At 48.8% G+C, this 17,124-nt stretch overlaps 1 protein-coding gene across 1 annotated transcript in view; it reads left to right on the top strand.

Moving 5' to 3' along the window:
* Nsg2 (neuronal vesicle trafficking associated 2) overlaps nt 1-17,124 on the top strand; it is a 57,974-nt gene that overhangs the window by 5,313 nt on the left and 35,537 nt on the right. The window contains exon 3 of the mRNA XM_059269212.1: nt 12,376-12,459. Coding sequence (XP_059125195.1) covers nt 12,376-12,459 — 84 coding nt within the window. The remainder of the gene's footprint in view (nt 1-12,375; nt 12,460-17,124) is intronic.

Here is a 17,124-nt window from a genome sequence, read left to right on the forward strand (position 1 = left end):
CTGGGTTCATGAGCCTCTCTCTCATCCATGCTGGAATCTTGCTTAGTCTGTTCTCTGTTGTCATAACAGAAACCCAGGGCTAGATACTTCGTAAAGGAACGAGCTGCACTGGAGGTCCAGAAAGCACAATGCCAGCCATGGCTGGGTCCGGAACATGGCCGGGACATCATGCTGGGAGCATGTGGGAGAGAGAGAGCTCAATCATATGGTGAGATAGGAAGCAAGAGACTCACTTGGTTCTCTGAGGACTTAGCTGCTCTCCCAGAAGAACCACATTCAGTCCTTCTGAAGGGCAATACCCCCAGTGACATTATTATCTTTCACTAGACCCCACTCTTAAAGGTTCCAGATCTCTCAATATAGCTCTCGTGAGGACCCATTTCCTGCACATGGTCCTTGGGAAGACACTATATCCAAACTATGTCCAAACCATAACAGTAGGCCTGTCTGAAGGCATACCCTGGGTCCCACAGGACATTCTTGTCTGTTACTTAGTTCATCTTTCAGAAGCCCCATGGGGTAGACTTTAGTGTACACATGTCACCAATGAGGAAACCAAGGTTTAGGTCAGTGAAGGGACATATCTAAATACCACAGACAAGAAGTAGAATGCCAGGGTTGATACCCTCTAGAAGAATAGCCTTCCCCAAATGCCAGCAAAGCACAGACAGAAATCAAGGCTCAGGTCCACGGAGCAGCATATGTAAATATCACAGGCAAGGAGTAGAATGCAGGGTTGGAAGCCTAGTGTACCTGGCACCCCAACTTTCTCCTGCAATTTTCCATGCTCTCCAGGATACTGGCTCCACTCCACCCTCAGCATGTCCTTCAGGTGTGCTGGTTTGATAGGAGAGTGTGCATCTTCCGAAGCCAAATTCCAACAGAAGGTCCCTTGGACATCTTCCCTGACCACCATCAAGTACAGGTTATAACATTCACACTAAAAGCTACTCATTCCTCTGTCCATTCACCCACCCAGAAAATCTGTGCTCAGCTAAGTGTACACGGTCATGAAAAGGCAGATAGCAGTGTGGCGGGAGAGGCGAAGAGATGGGGAGACAAGAGATGAGAATGAGGAGGTGAGCATCAGGTAGGCCCCAGCATGAGGAAGTTTAGTTCAGGACGACAGTGGGATCTGGAGTCCCATTCAATGAGGTTTATGCTGGAGGCTGTGGGCCACCTACGGACAATGGACAGGGTCAGTCCCATGATGCCTCCTACGCAAGTTTCTCTTCACTTCCATTCATTCTTCTAGGGAACATTGAAACAGTTAACCCCAGTAGAGGTGGCCAGGCGCCCTGAAGGTATGGTGAAAAGAGAGGGGAAAAGCAGAAGCAGGAGCCTGACCAGAAGCCACAGCTCTGGCCTGAAGCAACGGTGCTGTTGGGACCGGGACCGTGGGAATAGTAGCCAGGTGGATTCTCCCCGAGACCTGGTGCCAAGGTGGCTTGAGGAGAATTGATTCTGGCTCTGCTGCGTTCGGCCACTTAGCCTGAGGTCACTGCCTGAACAGCTTTAGTCCTGCCACACAGCAGGAAGAAGGACATTTTCTTTAATAAGGCTCCCTCTTCTGTGTTTAAAAATGGCTTTCACTTCTTCACCAGATGTGTGGGAAAAGAGACTCAAAACCAAACAGGCAAGTGTCCTCTGGGTTATGGGAAGAAGCTCCTGAGAAGCTGGTGTGGTGGTTTGAATGAGAATGGCCCCCATAGGCTCATATATTTGAATTCTTGACCCTCAGTTGGTGGAACTGTTTGGGAAAGATTAGGAGGTGTGGCCTTGTTGGAGGAGGTGTGTCACTGGGGACCAGGCTTGTAAGTTTCAAAAACCCATGCCATTCCCAGTTAGTGCTCTCTCTCCCTCCCCCTCCCTCCTTCCCTCCCTCTCTCCCTCCCTCCCTCTCTCTCTCTCTCCTTCTTTCTCCCCCTCCCTCCCCTTCCCTCCCCCTCTTTTTCCCCCTCCCTCCCTCCCTGCTTGTGCATGAGGTGTAAGCTCTCAGCTACTGCTCCAGTACCATGCCTGCCTACCTGCTGGCATGCTCTCCAACAAAATACAGTCACAGACTCACCCTCTGAAACTCTAAACTCCAATAAACTCTCTCTCTCTCTCTCTCTCTCTCTCTCTCTCTCTCTCTCTCTCTCTCTCTCTTCTATAAGTTACCTGGGTCATGGTGTCTCTTCACAGTGCTAGAAAGGTAACTAAGACAACTGGGACACCCAGTTCTCCTCTGGGACCTTCTCAGCACGAAGAAACAGGTATCCTGTGAGGTTTTGACCCATGATTCCCACTTTGCAAATGCAGAAGTGGGTTTAAAGAATAGACCCAAAGCAAGCTGCAGCTGAACTCCATACACAGATAACCTGGAGATGCCAGCAGGTGCATGGCAGGGCCATCGAAGAAAGCAGGCCACAGACAGACACGCCCACCTCAGCAAAGCCCCAAGTCAGTCACGCTGAGCCAGCCACCCAGCTCCAGCCAAGCCCTTTTCCTTCCTGCTAATTGTTAAGTCTTCGTGAGTCTTGGGGATGGGTGGCTCACGTGCGTTTAGGAGGAGAGGAATAGAAAGATTCTGAGATCAATTATTGGCATCTGTCATGCTTCCAAGTTTGTGAAAGAATGGAATTCATGGTAGAGCATGTGCACTCCATAATCCTAAAGAGCTGGGTTCAAATCTTTGCCAAGCTGCTTGCCTGCTGTGAGGCTTCACACGGGTTGTTCAGCCACTCTGGGTTTCTGTTGTTGGAGCTGTAAAGTGGACACAATGTCCACCTGACAGCTTACTATCAGAGAAAAAAATGTGAAAAGTATCTAATGGGCCTCGGGCATGACACAGAGACAGTCCATTGACCCAGTTTCCTTCCTTTCCCTGGACATTCAGAATACATCACCTAACGTGGTGTATTGAGGAAGACTGTAAAAGAGAATGGTGAGCTTTGAGAATGAGGGCTGGTAGAAACGGGACTCACACAGGGCAGACCTGGAAGGACCCTGGGCAGAGGTGGGGACACAGACCCAGGGGCTGTGTGCCTTGCCCCAGCCTTCCTATCTTCCTTTTCTCCTTGAGAAAGGTCAGCCTCTCCCCAGGGAGCAGCTCCACCCGCCCCTCAGAACAGCCTCCCCAGCCCCTTGCTCTGCAGAGAGGCTCCCAGAGGCTTCTGAGCTTCCCCACACTGGGTGAAGCTCAGGCAGTGCCTGCAAATAGGTTAAAAAAAGGTTTACTCAGTAAACATAAAGATTCTCTGTAATTTAAAAACACAGCAACTTTTAAACAACAACCAAAAATTCAATGATGCTCATGTTGGTAAGTTTTGGAAAAACAATCTCAGTATCTCAGTACATGCTTTTTTGAATGTTAAATTGAGTGATTTAATCTTTTCTGTTCTTTTTAAGTTAGCAGATAGAGACAAGGGTCTCACTGCGACACTTCCATGCACATGTCTTCGTATTTTGTTTTTATTCATTCCCTACTGTCCTCCCCCAGCCTGCCCCCTCCTCTGCCAACTCCCTTCCTCCCTCTGTATTCTCAGACCTCTCTTCTGCTTTTATTTTATTTTATTTTATTTTTATTTTTATTTTATGTTTTGCCTGCATATATTTCTGGGCACCATGGTGCGCCTGTGACCCATGGAGACCAGAAGAGGGTGTCAGGTCCCCTGGGACTGGAATTATAGACAGTTGTGAGCTGCCATGTGGGTGCTAGGAAATCAACTCCCAATCCCCTGTTTTATTTTATTTATTTGTTTGTTTGTTTGTTTGTTTGTTTATTTGGTCTTTCAAGACAGGGTTTCTTTTTGTTCTGTTCTGTTTTGTTTTGTTTCGAGGTCTCTCTGTGTAGCTTTGGAGCTTGTCCTGGAACTCACTCTGTAGACCAGGCTAGCCTCGAACTCACAGAAATCCTCCTGCCTCTGCCTGGAGAGTACTGGGGTTAAGGGTGTGCACCAACACTGCCCGGCTAACCCCAGTCCTCTTGAAGAGCAGCCAGTGCTCTTAACCACTGAGCCACCTCTCCAGTCCTCCCCTACCTCCCCCCCACCATCTGTTCTCTAGCTCCCCTCCCCCCACCCCTCCCCCACTTAGCTTCTTTCTTCCTGCTCCTAATACATTCTTGTTGGCTGCAGAACTTAATGCAGTCTTTCAGTGAACGTTTGGCATTGTTTATAAAGTTAAACTGACTACATCACCTGGCTTTCGTGCTTCTTCTTGGTAGGAATGTACCCTATGAGCATCATTTCTTTTCAGTTATACAATGTCCTATGGATATTACCAAAATATGGGAATGATTTGGACTATTGGGGAGAAAGGGTTAGTTAACTGTATGCTGATATAAAATGGGAAACACTGAGCAACTATCATGAGGATGAGGCAGAGACCCTTGGGGGAAAGAGGCAACTGTGGCTTGCTCCATGAGAACATATTCTAATGTGGTCTCACATATAAAAACGATGTGCATAAATTCTAGTCTCTTTTTTATGTTTCATTGGTTCTTAAAAACTGAACATATTTCTGGAGCAAAAAAAAAAATGTGGTTTTAAAACTATGTGTGTGTGGTGGGAGGAGATACACACATGAGTGCCATGCTCTCCAAGGCCAGAGGAAGGCACTGGATCCTCCGAAGCTGGAGTTACAGATATCGTGAAGCATCTGATATGGGTGCTGGGGACCAAACTCTGGGCCTCTGCAGGAACAGTAGGTGCTCTCAAACACTAAGCTGTCTTTCTGGCCCCCAAAGTGTGATGTTTTGACACATGTGTACAGTATATCATAAAATACACACAATGGAATATTATTCAGCCATAAGAGATTAAAATCTTGTCGTTTTTGGCAACCCGAACAGTCTTGGAGGAAACGGTATGTGTACTTTGATTGCTAAATGCTTGAGAAATGAGAGTGGGGTTGACGGGGGCATTTGAAGACTGTGGTTTTCAGTTTTGTAACTTAGGTTTTAAAAAGGCACTCCCATTTCACCAAAGGGGAAGCAGCGTGGGCAAGCTGGTGAGACTTCTTCTCTTCCACTCGGGTGAGTCTCTGTAGAGTGTTATTCAGCTGGGAGCTGAGGCATGATTTGAGGCAGTAGTGGCCACACTTGCCTCGTATTTTGTCTCTAAGAAAGCAAAGGCCTGGCAAAGAAAAGTGCCCTGGAAAGAGCCTAGACGTGCGTGGCAGCTTCATATTAGCCTTCTGTGTTTTGACTCATGGTACTGTGTGATGTGAGCCAAATGCCTCCCTTCTCTCAACTCCAGTCTCGCAGTGTGAAATTGATGGGGCCCTATAGACTGCCACTAGCTCTCTGGGCACTGGCATCTGGCCTGTGCCCTCCACCCTACCTCAGCTTGCAGGATCCCAGGGGAGGATCTAACCCAGGGAGAACATGTGAGGTGAGGAGCAAGATCTGAGGGAGGACTCAGCCCCCATCTGGCCCTCTTCCGGCCTCCTTTCTTCTTGTAGCAGGTTTGTGGGGCCCTGGCAGCATCCAGTACACTCAGGACCAGAATGTGTGAGGTGGCACCTGACTTGATTCAGCACTGCCTCTAGCAACTACGTGAGGGGTGTGGTCTCAGCCCTCTCTGGGCCTCCATTTCTTCCGTCAAGTGCGGATGCTCACCCACCCCAGAGTTCATGGAATGGCTGAAGTTCAGGACCACAGGCTTTGGGCACAGTGCCAAGCACCTAGTGCTACCTCGAAAAGGTGGTGTTGACTGGCAGGGTGGCACAGGCTTTTAATCCCCGTCACTGAAGCTAAAATTCTGCGACTGGAAAATAGGAAGGCTAGCGATTATTTTAAGGGAGAGACTCAAGGACCGGAAGAGAAGATGAAATTTAAAGCAGCAGCCGGGAGGTGGTGGTGCACGCCTTTAATCCCAGCACTCAGGAGGCAGAGGCAGGCGGATCTCTGTGAGTTCAAGGCCAGCCTGGTCTACAGAGCGAGTTTCAGGACAGCCAGGGCTACACAGAGAAACCCTGTCTCGAAAAATAAAAAAAAAAAAAAGAAAGAAAGAAAGAAAAAAGAAAAAAACAAAGACAAAAGAAAGGAAGAAAGAAAATTAAAGCGGTCCTCCTCGGTGGCATCCCCAGAGTGGAGAGCACCTGATGTACCCGCAGCAGCCTCCCCCTGCTGCAGGGATGAGCTGTGACCATTGTGAAGGTCTATTTTTGGCTCATGCAAGTCCAACTCATAAAAACACAATCTTGCTCCTTGTCAGCACTTCTGTGCCTTCGTTTATTGTTCCTGCCAATCCTGGGGACTCGCCATGTGGGGACTTCTTCATTATTGATAATTCAGGGAAGTAGTATTTTAAATTTTTATGATCTGCACTTTGAGCCATCTGAACCGCCATGGATGATCTGGCCTTGCTGGTGAGGTGGGGGCAGGGGGACAAGGCATTCATTTGGGAATGAATAATTTATCCCGTTTTCCCAGTGTCAGTTATATTAAATTATATTCCTCACATTAACAGCTTGAAGGGACAGTGGGGCACCAGTGTGTCAACAGGAGAAAAAAACGAAGTGACTTTGTCTACACCCACAGTATTTAAAACACTGGAGCCTCATTTTTGTCTGTAAACCTTTTAATAATCGAAAGGCTAGGAAAATTGTTTTTTTCATTCCTCTCCACCCCCACCTCTACCCCATTTCTTTTTACGAACCAAGTTAAGGCAGTCAGGGCTCTGTCTCTCTCTGTTTAAATGGGGAGGGGGCGGGCAGCTATCCTTTCTTTCCAAAATATCTCTCTCTCTCTCTCTCTCTCTCTCTCTCTCTCTCTCTCTCTCTCTCTTTCTCTCTCTCCCCCTCCCTCCCTCCCTCCTTCCCTCCATTCCTCCGCCAAGACAGAGGGAACAGTTTCTAGTTCCACTCCACAGGAGCAAAGCACCGGGCTTCTTGGTGCTACCCCCGACAGCAGCCCAAATCCTGTAACTTCGGAGGTGGGGCTTTCCAGTTCTGACCCCACCACAGTTTCTTCCCATTAGCTGGGCTCTCCTCCAGCGCTGAACACCCAGAAGGCTACCTGGTTGTTAACCATCCTTCTTCAGCTCCTCATGCCCTTAGGGCCACCTCTCTAAGGTGCTTAGAGTGACCTTCTCAGCCTCTGCCTGTTCCTCCAACTTCATCTCTGTCACTCCCCTTGTGACCCTGTTCTCCAGACACTCAGAGATTCCTCTCCGGTGTTCTGCCAGGTGTCAGCCTCCTGGGCGTCTGTGCCAGTGCTCCTCCCTCCATCTAGAAAGATCATTTCTTCGGGTCTAGGGAGGCAGGAATGAAAGCAAAGAAACACGTCTAAAGCCAAATTTAGGGAGAGGTAAAGGGGGTGCAAGGAAGTATAACTCGATAAATGTGTTCATTTGAGGATGTTTTGGACAGATGGCAGCCAGAACAAATGAATCGATGGAATGGATTTGGGAACAGAAGGGAAGGAATGGGTCATAGAGAGTCCTGCATTTGATCTGAAATCAACAACGATGTTGTCTTGGTTAGAGGTTCCATTGCTGTGATGGAACACCGTGACCAAAACAACCTGGGCAGGAGAGGGTTTATTGTATCTTATAGCTTATGGTCCATTATTCAGGGAAGTTAGGACAGGAACTCACCATAGAAGCTGATGTAGAGGCCATGGAGGAGTGCTGATTTCTGGCCTGCTCTTCATGGCTTGCTCAGCCTCTTTTCTTATAGCATTAGGACCACATGCTTCAGGCTGGCACCATCCACAGGGAGCTGGACCCTCCCACACTAGTCATTAATCAAGAAAATGCCCCCACAGGCCAGTCTGGCGGGAGCATCTTCTCAATTAAGTTCCCTCTTCCCAAATGACCTAGCTTGTGTTGAATTGAAGTAAAACTGGCCAGCACAGTATGAATAATGCTATTTTCAAGGCTAGATTCTATAGGCACAAGAGTGTAGGGTAGAGAAGAAAGGTGAAGCAGAGCCCTGCAGCTTGAATGTGGCCATGGTAAATGTGGGTGTGTGGATCCGAGAGAAAGCATCCTATCGGCTGAGTGAGTCTCAGTGAGCTGAGCAGAGGTGTCACTGAGAGTCATAAGAACAGAAGATGCACACCATGATGGCATGAGAGGGGACACACAGGCCTGGGCACATGCAAGGACCAAGAATGGCAAAGAACTTGCTCTGCAAAGTCCCAATGTCATCCTAGAATGAAGAGGCTGGATGGAAGGGAAGAGGCCAGAGGCCGAAAGCTGAGGAGGGCTGATCAGAGCAGACCAAGGGAGCAGAAAGTCTCGAGTAGAAGTGAGACAGCAGGCCTGTGGCACTTAATAGGACTGCTTCCAGAATAAACGGTCTGGTAGGAAAATACCCTAAGTCAGAAGTGCATACAACCCGTGCAGCATCCTGTGTGGCCTAGCTTAGCAGCACAGTGCTCTGTGGCATTCTTTCTTCACGCTGTTGACACCGGCCTCTGGTTGCACCAGCCAAAAGATCTAGCCTGGGAAAGACCAGAATGCAAACTTGCAATTCAGTGTCCATTGACTGTGTAAAGCTGATGACTTCTGAGTGGAATCATGGTACGCCGGAGAACTGTGGACTCAGGATGGGGGTGGCACACTGGCTACTTACTCCGGGCAGAAGGGCCTAGCCGGACTTGGGGCTCTAAGGTAATCTCTTGTGGTGACCTTGAATACTCTACAGCAGCCTTGGAGAAAGGAACAGGTGAGGGATGCTTGTATACTATCCCTTGGCCAGTCCCTGAAGCTGAAATAAAATAAACTTGTTTTCATTAGAAAAATTACCCAGGGCACGTGGAGCATTTCATCAGCATTCAGAGAAGAACAAGATGTCAATGACTGGCTCTGGCCCCCACACTGCCCCAGCTCTGCACCTCCAAGGGAGATATGTGCATAGTTAAAATATACGTCTTCTATAGTGGTCAAGTTAATTACATGTTAGGTCCATGCTTAGGTGAAGACATCCGTGAAATCCCACAGTGTCTAAAAAGCCTGCTGGGGTCTGATTTCTTGTGTTTAACGTGGTCTCTGTGGGATGCACCATGGATTTGTGATGTTGCCCTGCAGCACTCCCGTCCTAACAGCTGCACGGCATCCATCCTCCTGTTGGACATGTTTGGCATGTTCCTAGTATGGGGCCACTGTGAATGAGTCTTCTCTGGACCCTCTTGGTTATCTTTCATTGGCTCTTTTATGCTTTTTCAGCTGACCTGTGGATCCGTGTACATCTAGTTAGTGTTTGGTCATCTCACAGAAGTCTGAAAACTCTTGTTCATTTTTGTGGGTTTTCTTGGAACGCATTTGTATCAAACATATAACTTTTAGTCTCGAACATCAGAAAACCCGCACACCAAATTGGATTAAAGCCTGAAAAGGACGTATTTTTCCCTATAACTGCAGAGTTCAGCATGGGTCCAGCTTTGGTCCAGTATGGTCCAGGGAATGGGGTGTTCTCAGGCCTGTCTCCACTCCCTGGCTGCATCTGTCTTCACCTGCTGCCCTTGTTCTCCTCCTGGTTGTTCTTGGAGTAGCAACAATTGCCACCTCAGTGCTGGAGCTTAAGTCCCTACTGCATCATACAAGGAAAAACACCACCTCTGGGAACGCGTGGAAACCAAGGGGGCTTCTTCCCACAAGGCCATAGTCAGTGCTGCCTCGTACCAAATGCGCCCCAACCAAGTGACATGCTGATGATGTTAAGATTCCCTGGTTGGTTGGATCTAACTAGAGACCATCGTGGTCATTAAGTGGGGAGACGACACTCCACCAGACCACAAGTAGGGCAGGGTGAGTGAGCTCCTGAGAGGAACCAGGGAGCTTCTGACTCAGGAAGGAAAGAGAAACTAGAGAAGCAACCTCAAAGCGCTCAACATGACAGTGCTTTTCTCATTTACGGCAAATGACAAAAAGGGTTTTATGCTTATCAGGGGCTCTGGGAAGGGCATTTATAACACAGAGAGGCAACAAGAAGGACTCAAAGCAAATGCTCCCTCACCTCTGGCATCTGAGGGAAAGCCTAGTCTAGGCTGATAGCCGAGAGGGTAGATGGGATGGGACTAAGCCAGTAGGTGAGGAGTGGGTCCGGGCATGTGAGAAGGTGAACCAGCTTCCCGCAGCTGCTGCCTTGAGCCAAAGCAAATTCATCACCCAAGAGTTTTTCTAAGTTAGTCTTAGCATAGCCAGGTGGTAGTTGGCCCATTCTCATCTGTCGCCCGATCCTCATCCAAGCTCATTGAGCTGTTGGATGAATTCCGTTCCTTGTGGTTGCAGGACTGAAATTCTTGTTTTTCTTGTCGGCTGTCACAGCATGTTAGGGTCTCTTGTCAAGGCCAGTAGATGGTCTTTTCCCCTTCTCCAGGGTTTTATGACATTGTTCAATCGTGGGAGAGGCCTCTGTGAAGCAGTGTGTAAAAAGAACCTAAAAACAGAACCACACGAACACCCTCACACCCCACCCCCACCCACCGCCCGGCAGAACAGGAAAACCCCATCTATGAAGGTACCGGGCTCAGGCTGCTGTCAGGAGTAGCGAGGAGCTCAGTGCTCTGTGGAGTGGCACCAACACTCCCCCGGAACAGTAACAGGTACTCTGTTGAGTATAAGACAGGGAAAGCATAACAGGTTGTGGGGATGGCCAGGAGTCTGTAGCTTTGTGTGGGACCTTACAGCTCAGCCAGTTTCTGTGTTGTTCACGGTGCCTTAACACTTGGCACTAATTACAAATTATTCGTCAGGTTTCTTTTCCTCCTACTCAGCCCACGAAGTGGGGTGGAGCTCCATAAATGCCCTGTGAGGTGGGCAGTACATCTTTGTAAAATATGCTGCCAAAATAGTCAGATTTCAGTGAAATGAGATGATGCAATGGGCTGAACAAATGCCTTCATTTTTCTCGTGCAAATCCCCAAAATTTATTACAACTAAGAATATGTGCAAAGGATTAACCAGTAGGTTATTAATCATAACTTGTTTCTATAACCCAGACTATGGAAATGGCCTAAACATTGACCAACTGAAGATCGGCGGCAGATAAACTTTAGAGTCAGCTGGACCTTAGTGTAAATGCCAGCGTTGTCAGGGCAACGTCTTCGTGAACTTAGGCAAGTTAGTAACCTTCTAACTGCAATTTCCTCACTTATAAAACAAAGCAATTCCTATCTTATAATCTATCCTATTTGAATTACTAGATAAAATACCCTATCAAATCATTACTAGGAGGACAAGGTATAATGAATGTGTAGTGTCTCTGTGTGCAATTGAAAAAAGTAAATAAATAACTTTTAATTTAAAAAAAAGTCATCTGAAGAGCCAGTGAGACGGCTCAGCAGATAAAGGCACCTGCCGCCAAAACCTGAGTTCAGTCCCCAGGACTTACATGGTGTGGGGAGAGCTCTGACTCCCGCTAGTTGTCCCCTGACCTCCACAAAATGTCACTGCCTGGACATGACCTCCCCAAATAAACATATTTAAAAACTTGTAAATATCAGCTGCAGTGTACATGTATAGTGAAGCACACCACATCAAAAGAAGATGCCATGTTCAGGGCACGGCAAAGCCATTCAAACGTGATTCCACAGCACCTGCAGCCACCTGCCCTGGGCCTGTCAACAGCCAATCATGGATCAAGGAGGCTCTCACAGAGGCCTTTACTACTGGCTGCTGAACTATTGGTTACTGGTGGATTCTGGGAACGGGACAGCCATCATCTTCAGTTGTGGATCCAACAGCGAGCCCTCCAGAATCCAAGGGCCAGTCCCACGCCCGTGGCCACACACATGGTCCTGGTGAAAATAAGTGGTGACAGAACAAAAGACATGAATATGGGGAAGGGACCATGACAGGGTCATGCAAAAGGGAGGGAGAAAGACAAGGCAGAATTGGCTACACTCATTTATGGAATTGTCAAAGAACATGTTTAGTCAAGATAAGAGAAGAAGAAAAGGCAAGATGAAAGGTTGAGAGTGTTACTGAGTGGTAGGGCACTTGCTGAGTATCTGTTTGACTCTGAGTTACAGCCCTAATACACACACACACACACACACACACACACACACACACACACACACACATTTGTTTACACTGGCAAGTGGAAAACCGGAAGAAAACATTGAATTTCCTGGTAAAGGTGGCCTATAAACCCTGTGATCTATGACTCCCCTTTGTCAAAGCAGGGTATGCATGTCCATGGACAGCAATACCCACAATGCGCACAAACATCTGGAGAGGTATAATCAACATCTTCACTGTGCTTGCTGGGATGGGGGCTTGGGGGTCATTTGAGTGTTTTTTTGTGTGCTTGGAAGGGCCTCATCATCCCTGCTGTCTGTGAGATAGGGAGCAAGTTCTGGTGGCCAGAGAGAAGGAGGGAGGGAGGGAGAGAGAAGCGCTTGCTTGTCTCTGTGCTGATGTTGGCCCATCTCCGCAGGTTATCGTGAAGACAAGAACAGAGTACCAGCCGGAACAGAGGACCAAAGGGAAGTTCCGGGTGCCGAAGATTGCCGAATTTACGGTCAGTTCCTCGGCAGGGTGACAATAAGGGGGAAAGGTGGCCCTTGCTGGTGGCACAGGGACATTGTGGGGGAGAAAAGCGGTCCAGGCCCTTTCTGGAGGGACTCTGGAAGTCACATGGCTCTGTCATTGAGGTTCATCACAGGACAGGAGTTCCTCCCAGGCTCCTGGGTTCCGACAGATTTGATGACTGAGAAAGGCTGTGTACAGACTCTCATTCTTTCTTGCCTTCTTCCTGGGTTTTCATCACAATCTTCAGGAGATGTGATGGGAACGTGTGAGGAAAGGCAAATTTTAGTCAGAGGCTTTGGCCGTACCGCACAGAAAACAGAGGGAAAGAGAAGCTGATAGATACAAAGCGGTGGGGTTGTTGTTGTTGTGGTTGTTGTTGTGGTTGTTGTTGGGGTGGAGTCACTAGGAATGGGCGGAGCTGCAAACATGCTGTGTGCAGGTGACAGAGGAAGCTGAGGTTAGTGGCCTGGGATGTTGCTCGGGAACTGACAGGAAGGGGAAGCCAGCACTCAGCAGGAACGACGGTGCTGGGGACTGAGAGAGCATAACTTGTGAAAGGCCCTGGGCCTGCAGGAATATTTACAGCAGTAGGAACAAGGGCGGTGAGGCTGTGCTCTAGGAAAGGGAAGGGAGAAAAGAGGTAAATCAGATGTGGGTGGGATGCAGACAGTTTTAGCTCTTGCGCGCAGACTATGCGGATGAACCTTAGGTTCTGTGTTGAAAGCTGTAGGAAGCCTCTGAAGGACTGTAAGTAGAGGAGAGATGTGACTGAATTTGGGTCTTAGAAACATTGTATCATCTTTCACATAATGATGTGTGGTGGGCAAGAATTTAAATGGGAGACTGTTAGGCTACTATAATTGTCCAAGTAAAAATCAACAAGGATAGTAATTGGGTAGTGGAGAAAGCAGACCCCAAGGTCGGAAGTGAACACTGCCCTTGGTCATGTGGGGACTGGAGTGGGTTTCTTTCTGCCTTTCATAATCTCACTTTACACTAAATCTCGGAGTGGCTGCGTGTGTGAGCCTGGATGCTGGCTCCCTGGCAGAGGCAGGACTGTTCGTATACTGTCACCTTAGCTTCCGCTGTGCAGTGTGGACCCAGTGGACCCAGTGGACCCAGCTCCTGCTGAGTGTGGCTGCCTGCAGGAATGAGCACAGAGGTCTGACGGGGAAGCAGGGATCACAGTGAGGATACGGACATATCTGGCCTTGGCTCGAAGTTGACTTGTCCTGGGAGCAGAGTTCACAACAAAAATGCCCAGAGTCACACATAAGAATATTTACAGTAGAGCTTATATAAAATCAAACTATTAGACGAGGTTAGACCTTCTACCTTCCTCTTGATTCCATAAATTAAACCACATCTCTATAAAAGACTATTTTACAAATTCTCAAGGTTTACTTTTAAGGCTGGCAAAATGGCTCAGCAGGTGACAGGCATGGAGACCTAAGTTCGACTCTTAGTACCCACATAAAGGAGAGACAGCCAACTCCGTAGAGTTGGCGCCTGATTGCACACGCTTGCCTTGGCGCAGAGAGAGAGAGAGAGAGAAAGACAGACAGACAGACACAGAGACAGACAGACAGAGGGAGAGAATGGTATAACCTTCCATTCATCAAAGTAGAACTGTGGCTCAGAGAAATGATTCAATCTGCTGACCCAACTCCCCAGTGTCAAAGCCAGTGTCCGAGCTGGGCCTGTTTGGTCTTTCTGTCCAGCCGTGCGCCGGCAGTTGATACTGTCAGATAGAGCAGAAATGAGTCAGCTAAGAGAATGGATGAGCGTGGCTCCACCGGGGTCCAGGCCTGTGGAAGGCCCCTCACACAGTGTGGCCCAGTTGGCGGGTCAGTACTGGAAGAAGAGGCTTGTGGGCTCCCTAGCAGCCCTTTGTGGGCCCTGACTGTCAGGTGTAGGTGGGGACAAGCCCTGCCTTTGGGAACAAAAGGGGTGGGGGTGGGGGTGAAGCAAATTCTCATTTGCTTATGTAAAGCTTGAAGTGTTAATTAGTCTGCTTTGCTGCTTTCTTCAGAGAGCTTCTTCTGGGCTTTGTAGAGGATGCATCTGCTGGCTGGAGGGTAGGGCAGGAGGAGGCTGAGGAGGCTGTGTGGTAATTAAGAAGAGTCTGAGGGTCTTCCATGAGTAAGCTCACTGGGGCTCAGGGATCCATCAAGGCTGCTGTGGGAGCAAAATCACGAAACTTAGTTTTGCCTGGGAAAGGAGAACTGGACCCGAGGGGTACCTTCCAAGCAGGCAAGAGGCTGGGAAGATGTTCTGAGCCTGGAGCCATGATGGGTGGAGGAGGTGGCCTTGCATCCTTTAGGTGTGTCTGGAGCTGTGGATGGAGACTTCATCTGGAGAAATAGGGCATCATTTACAGATAGCCTTGGAGAGCGTGGTGCTGACAAACATGGCTGCCCACCCCCGCCCCACCCCATGCACTCTGTTTTTCTAACTCTGAAGAGGTTCTTGCAGTCATTGCAAGAGGCTTGACGAGTATCCTCAGGCTAACATGAGCAAATCCTTCCTTCCTGAGCCCTGGGAGCTGGGGAGGCTGCTAAACTGCCTTTGCTACAGAGTGTAATGATGTTCTAGAACGTTCTGATACTGTGGCCCTGGTGCCGCTGTGGAAAGCGCTGGTGTATGGATGGACTGGTACTCTGGAGGAGCTGGTGCTGTAGAAGTTTATTGCATTGAAGAATGGGTGTCCCAGATGTGGTGTTCTGGGCGGCTCTGGTGCTGGGAACATGGAGGCATCTGATGCCTATAGGGCAGTGGTTGCATGAAGGAGTTTGGTGCTATGGGAGGTGCTGGTGGCACAGGAGGTAGTGGCACTTTGGAAGGACCGGAGTTCAAGAGGAAGGTCCGGTGGTGAAGAGGGCCCTGGGCTATGAGATGATGATGCATGGAGGGCACTGTGCTGTCCAAGGCTTCTGGTGTCACGGAAAACGTAGTATGGAGAGATGGATGCTACTGAAGGTCCTCCTGCTATGGAAGATTCTGGTACTGTGGAAGCGGCAGCGCCTTAGAAGGTACTGTTGCAACAGGAAGTCTTGGTGCTAAGGGAAGTAGTGATCTTGAAGAAGAGACCGGTGCTGGGGATGTGTTGGTGCCAAGAAGGATGCTGGCCGTATCAATAGTGCTGGCGCTAAGGACGGCACTGTTGCTATGGAAGGCTCTGGTGCTACAAAGGGCATTGGTGCCATGAACAGTGCTGGCACTGTGGGCAGTCGTGGTGCCATGGAAGGTCATTGCTCTACAGAAGGCACCAGTGGTGTGGAGGGTGCTAGTGCCTTGCGGGGACTAGTCCTGTAGAAGCACCAGGAGCACGGACAGTGCCGTGCTATGGGAGGGACCCGTGTGCCAAGCCTGCTTGTCCCAGGGCTAGTCCATTAGTGGGAACTGACTGTTGTGTTTGGGAACCATTGTGATATGAGGATGAGGGACAGGGCTAGTCCATTAGTGGGAACTGACTGTTGTGTTTGGGAACCATTGGATGAGGGACATTCAGAGCAACCTGTGGGCTTTGAAGATCCACCTGAGAATCTCAGTTCATGACCTAGGGAAATTCCTTTATCCTTATGACATTCTCGCTCCTCGGGGGTGAAAACAGGACACATTCTTGAGGTAACAAAGAGCCTAAGTTCCTAGAATACTCTTAACAAATGCTCATTCATTCCCTTTGTGGTGGGGTCCCTTTTTCTCCCTGTTTGGTTTCTAGCTTTCTGTTTAAGAAGCTGGATCCGACTCTGGATTGAGCTCTGAGCCTTTCTTTTCCTTCTTGTGGGGTTGTGTCCCGGGAGATATAGTGGAGCCACTGAAGGCTGTAACCATTTCAATGTTAGGATTCACTGGTGACCTCTGCTTTGTAACAGTGACCTCTAGAGTTGTGTCTCTCCCTAAGTGGAAGCTGGTTTTCGTTATCTTTTATTAAATTTGTTCTTTGACAATGCCATGCATATATGTATGTTTACTGTACATGTATGCATATACTATACATATACTTCTTTTTACTATACAAACCCTTAACCTCCCATGCTTCCTCCCTCCCCTGCTGTCCTCCCTACAATACAGCCATGATCTCACAGCAGCCATAGCTACCTATATAAGGAAGCTTGGCCCCTTGGAGTCGGTACTGGACACACCCAGACGCCAAATTCTCAGTACAGAGATTTGTTACCCCACAGGGGCGAGTGGGGGCGGTGAAGGGGCACCTCTGGATTAGACAAGGGCACACAGGAAGCAGCAGCATGTGTTTCTGCAGGAGTGGGTTTTTAAGGAGAAAGGGGGGAAATCTATGCCAGAGTGAGTTGGTAAATCCTGATTTGATTGATATGTTAGCCAAATAATGAATTTTGATTGTTGGACCTTGGTGTTTTGACTCAGGAATGAGTCAGTGGCCAAATAAGGGAATGGACCTCGGGGGCTAGCTTGAGGAATGTAATCTAACAGTTTGTAACAAAGGGGAGGGAAAGGGGGTAGGGGAGAACCTGTGAACACCATGTTCGCCGTGCTCGGCCTCTAGAGCCCTTCACCTACAATGGACTGTGTAATGCCAGGTCTATCAAGAGCCAGTTTACATTGGGGAGGGGTCCATGGCCCTGCCCTCCCTGTTGAACTATGGGATACTGATGGATCCTGGACAAGGCAGACG

Source organism: Peromyscus eremicus, chromosome 8a, assembly GCF_949786415.1.
Source record: "Peromyscus eremicus chromosome 8a, PerEre_H2_v1, whole genome shotgun sequence".
In the NCBI taxonomy this organism is placed as follows: Eukaryota; Metazoa; Chordata; class Mammalia; order Rodentia; family Cricetidae; genus Peromyscus; species Peromyscus eremicus.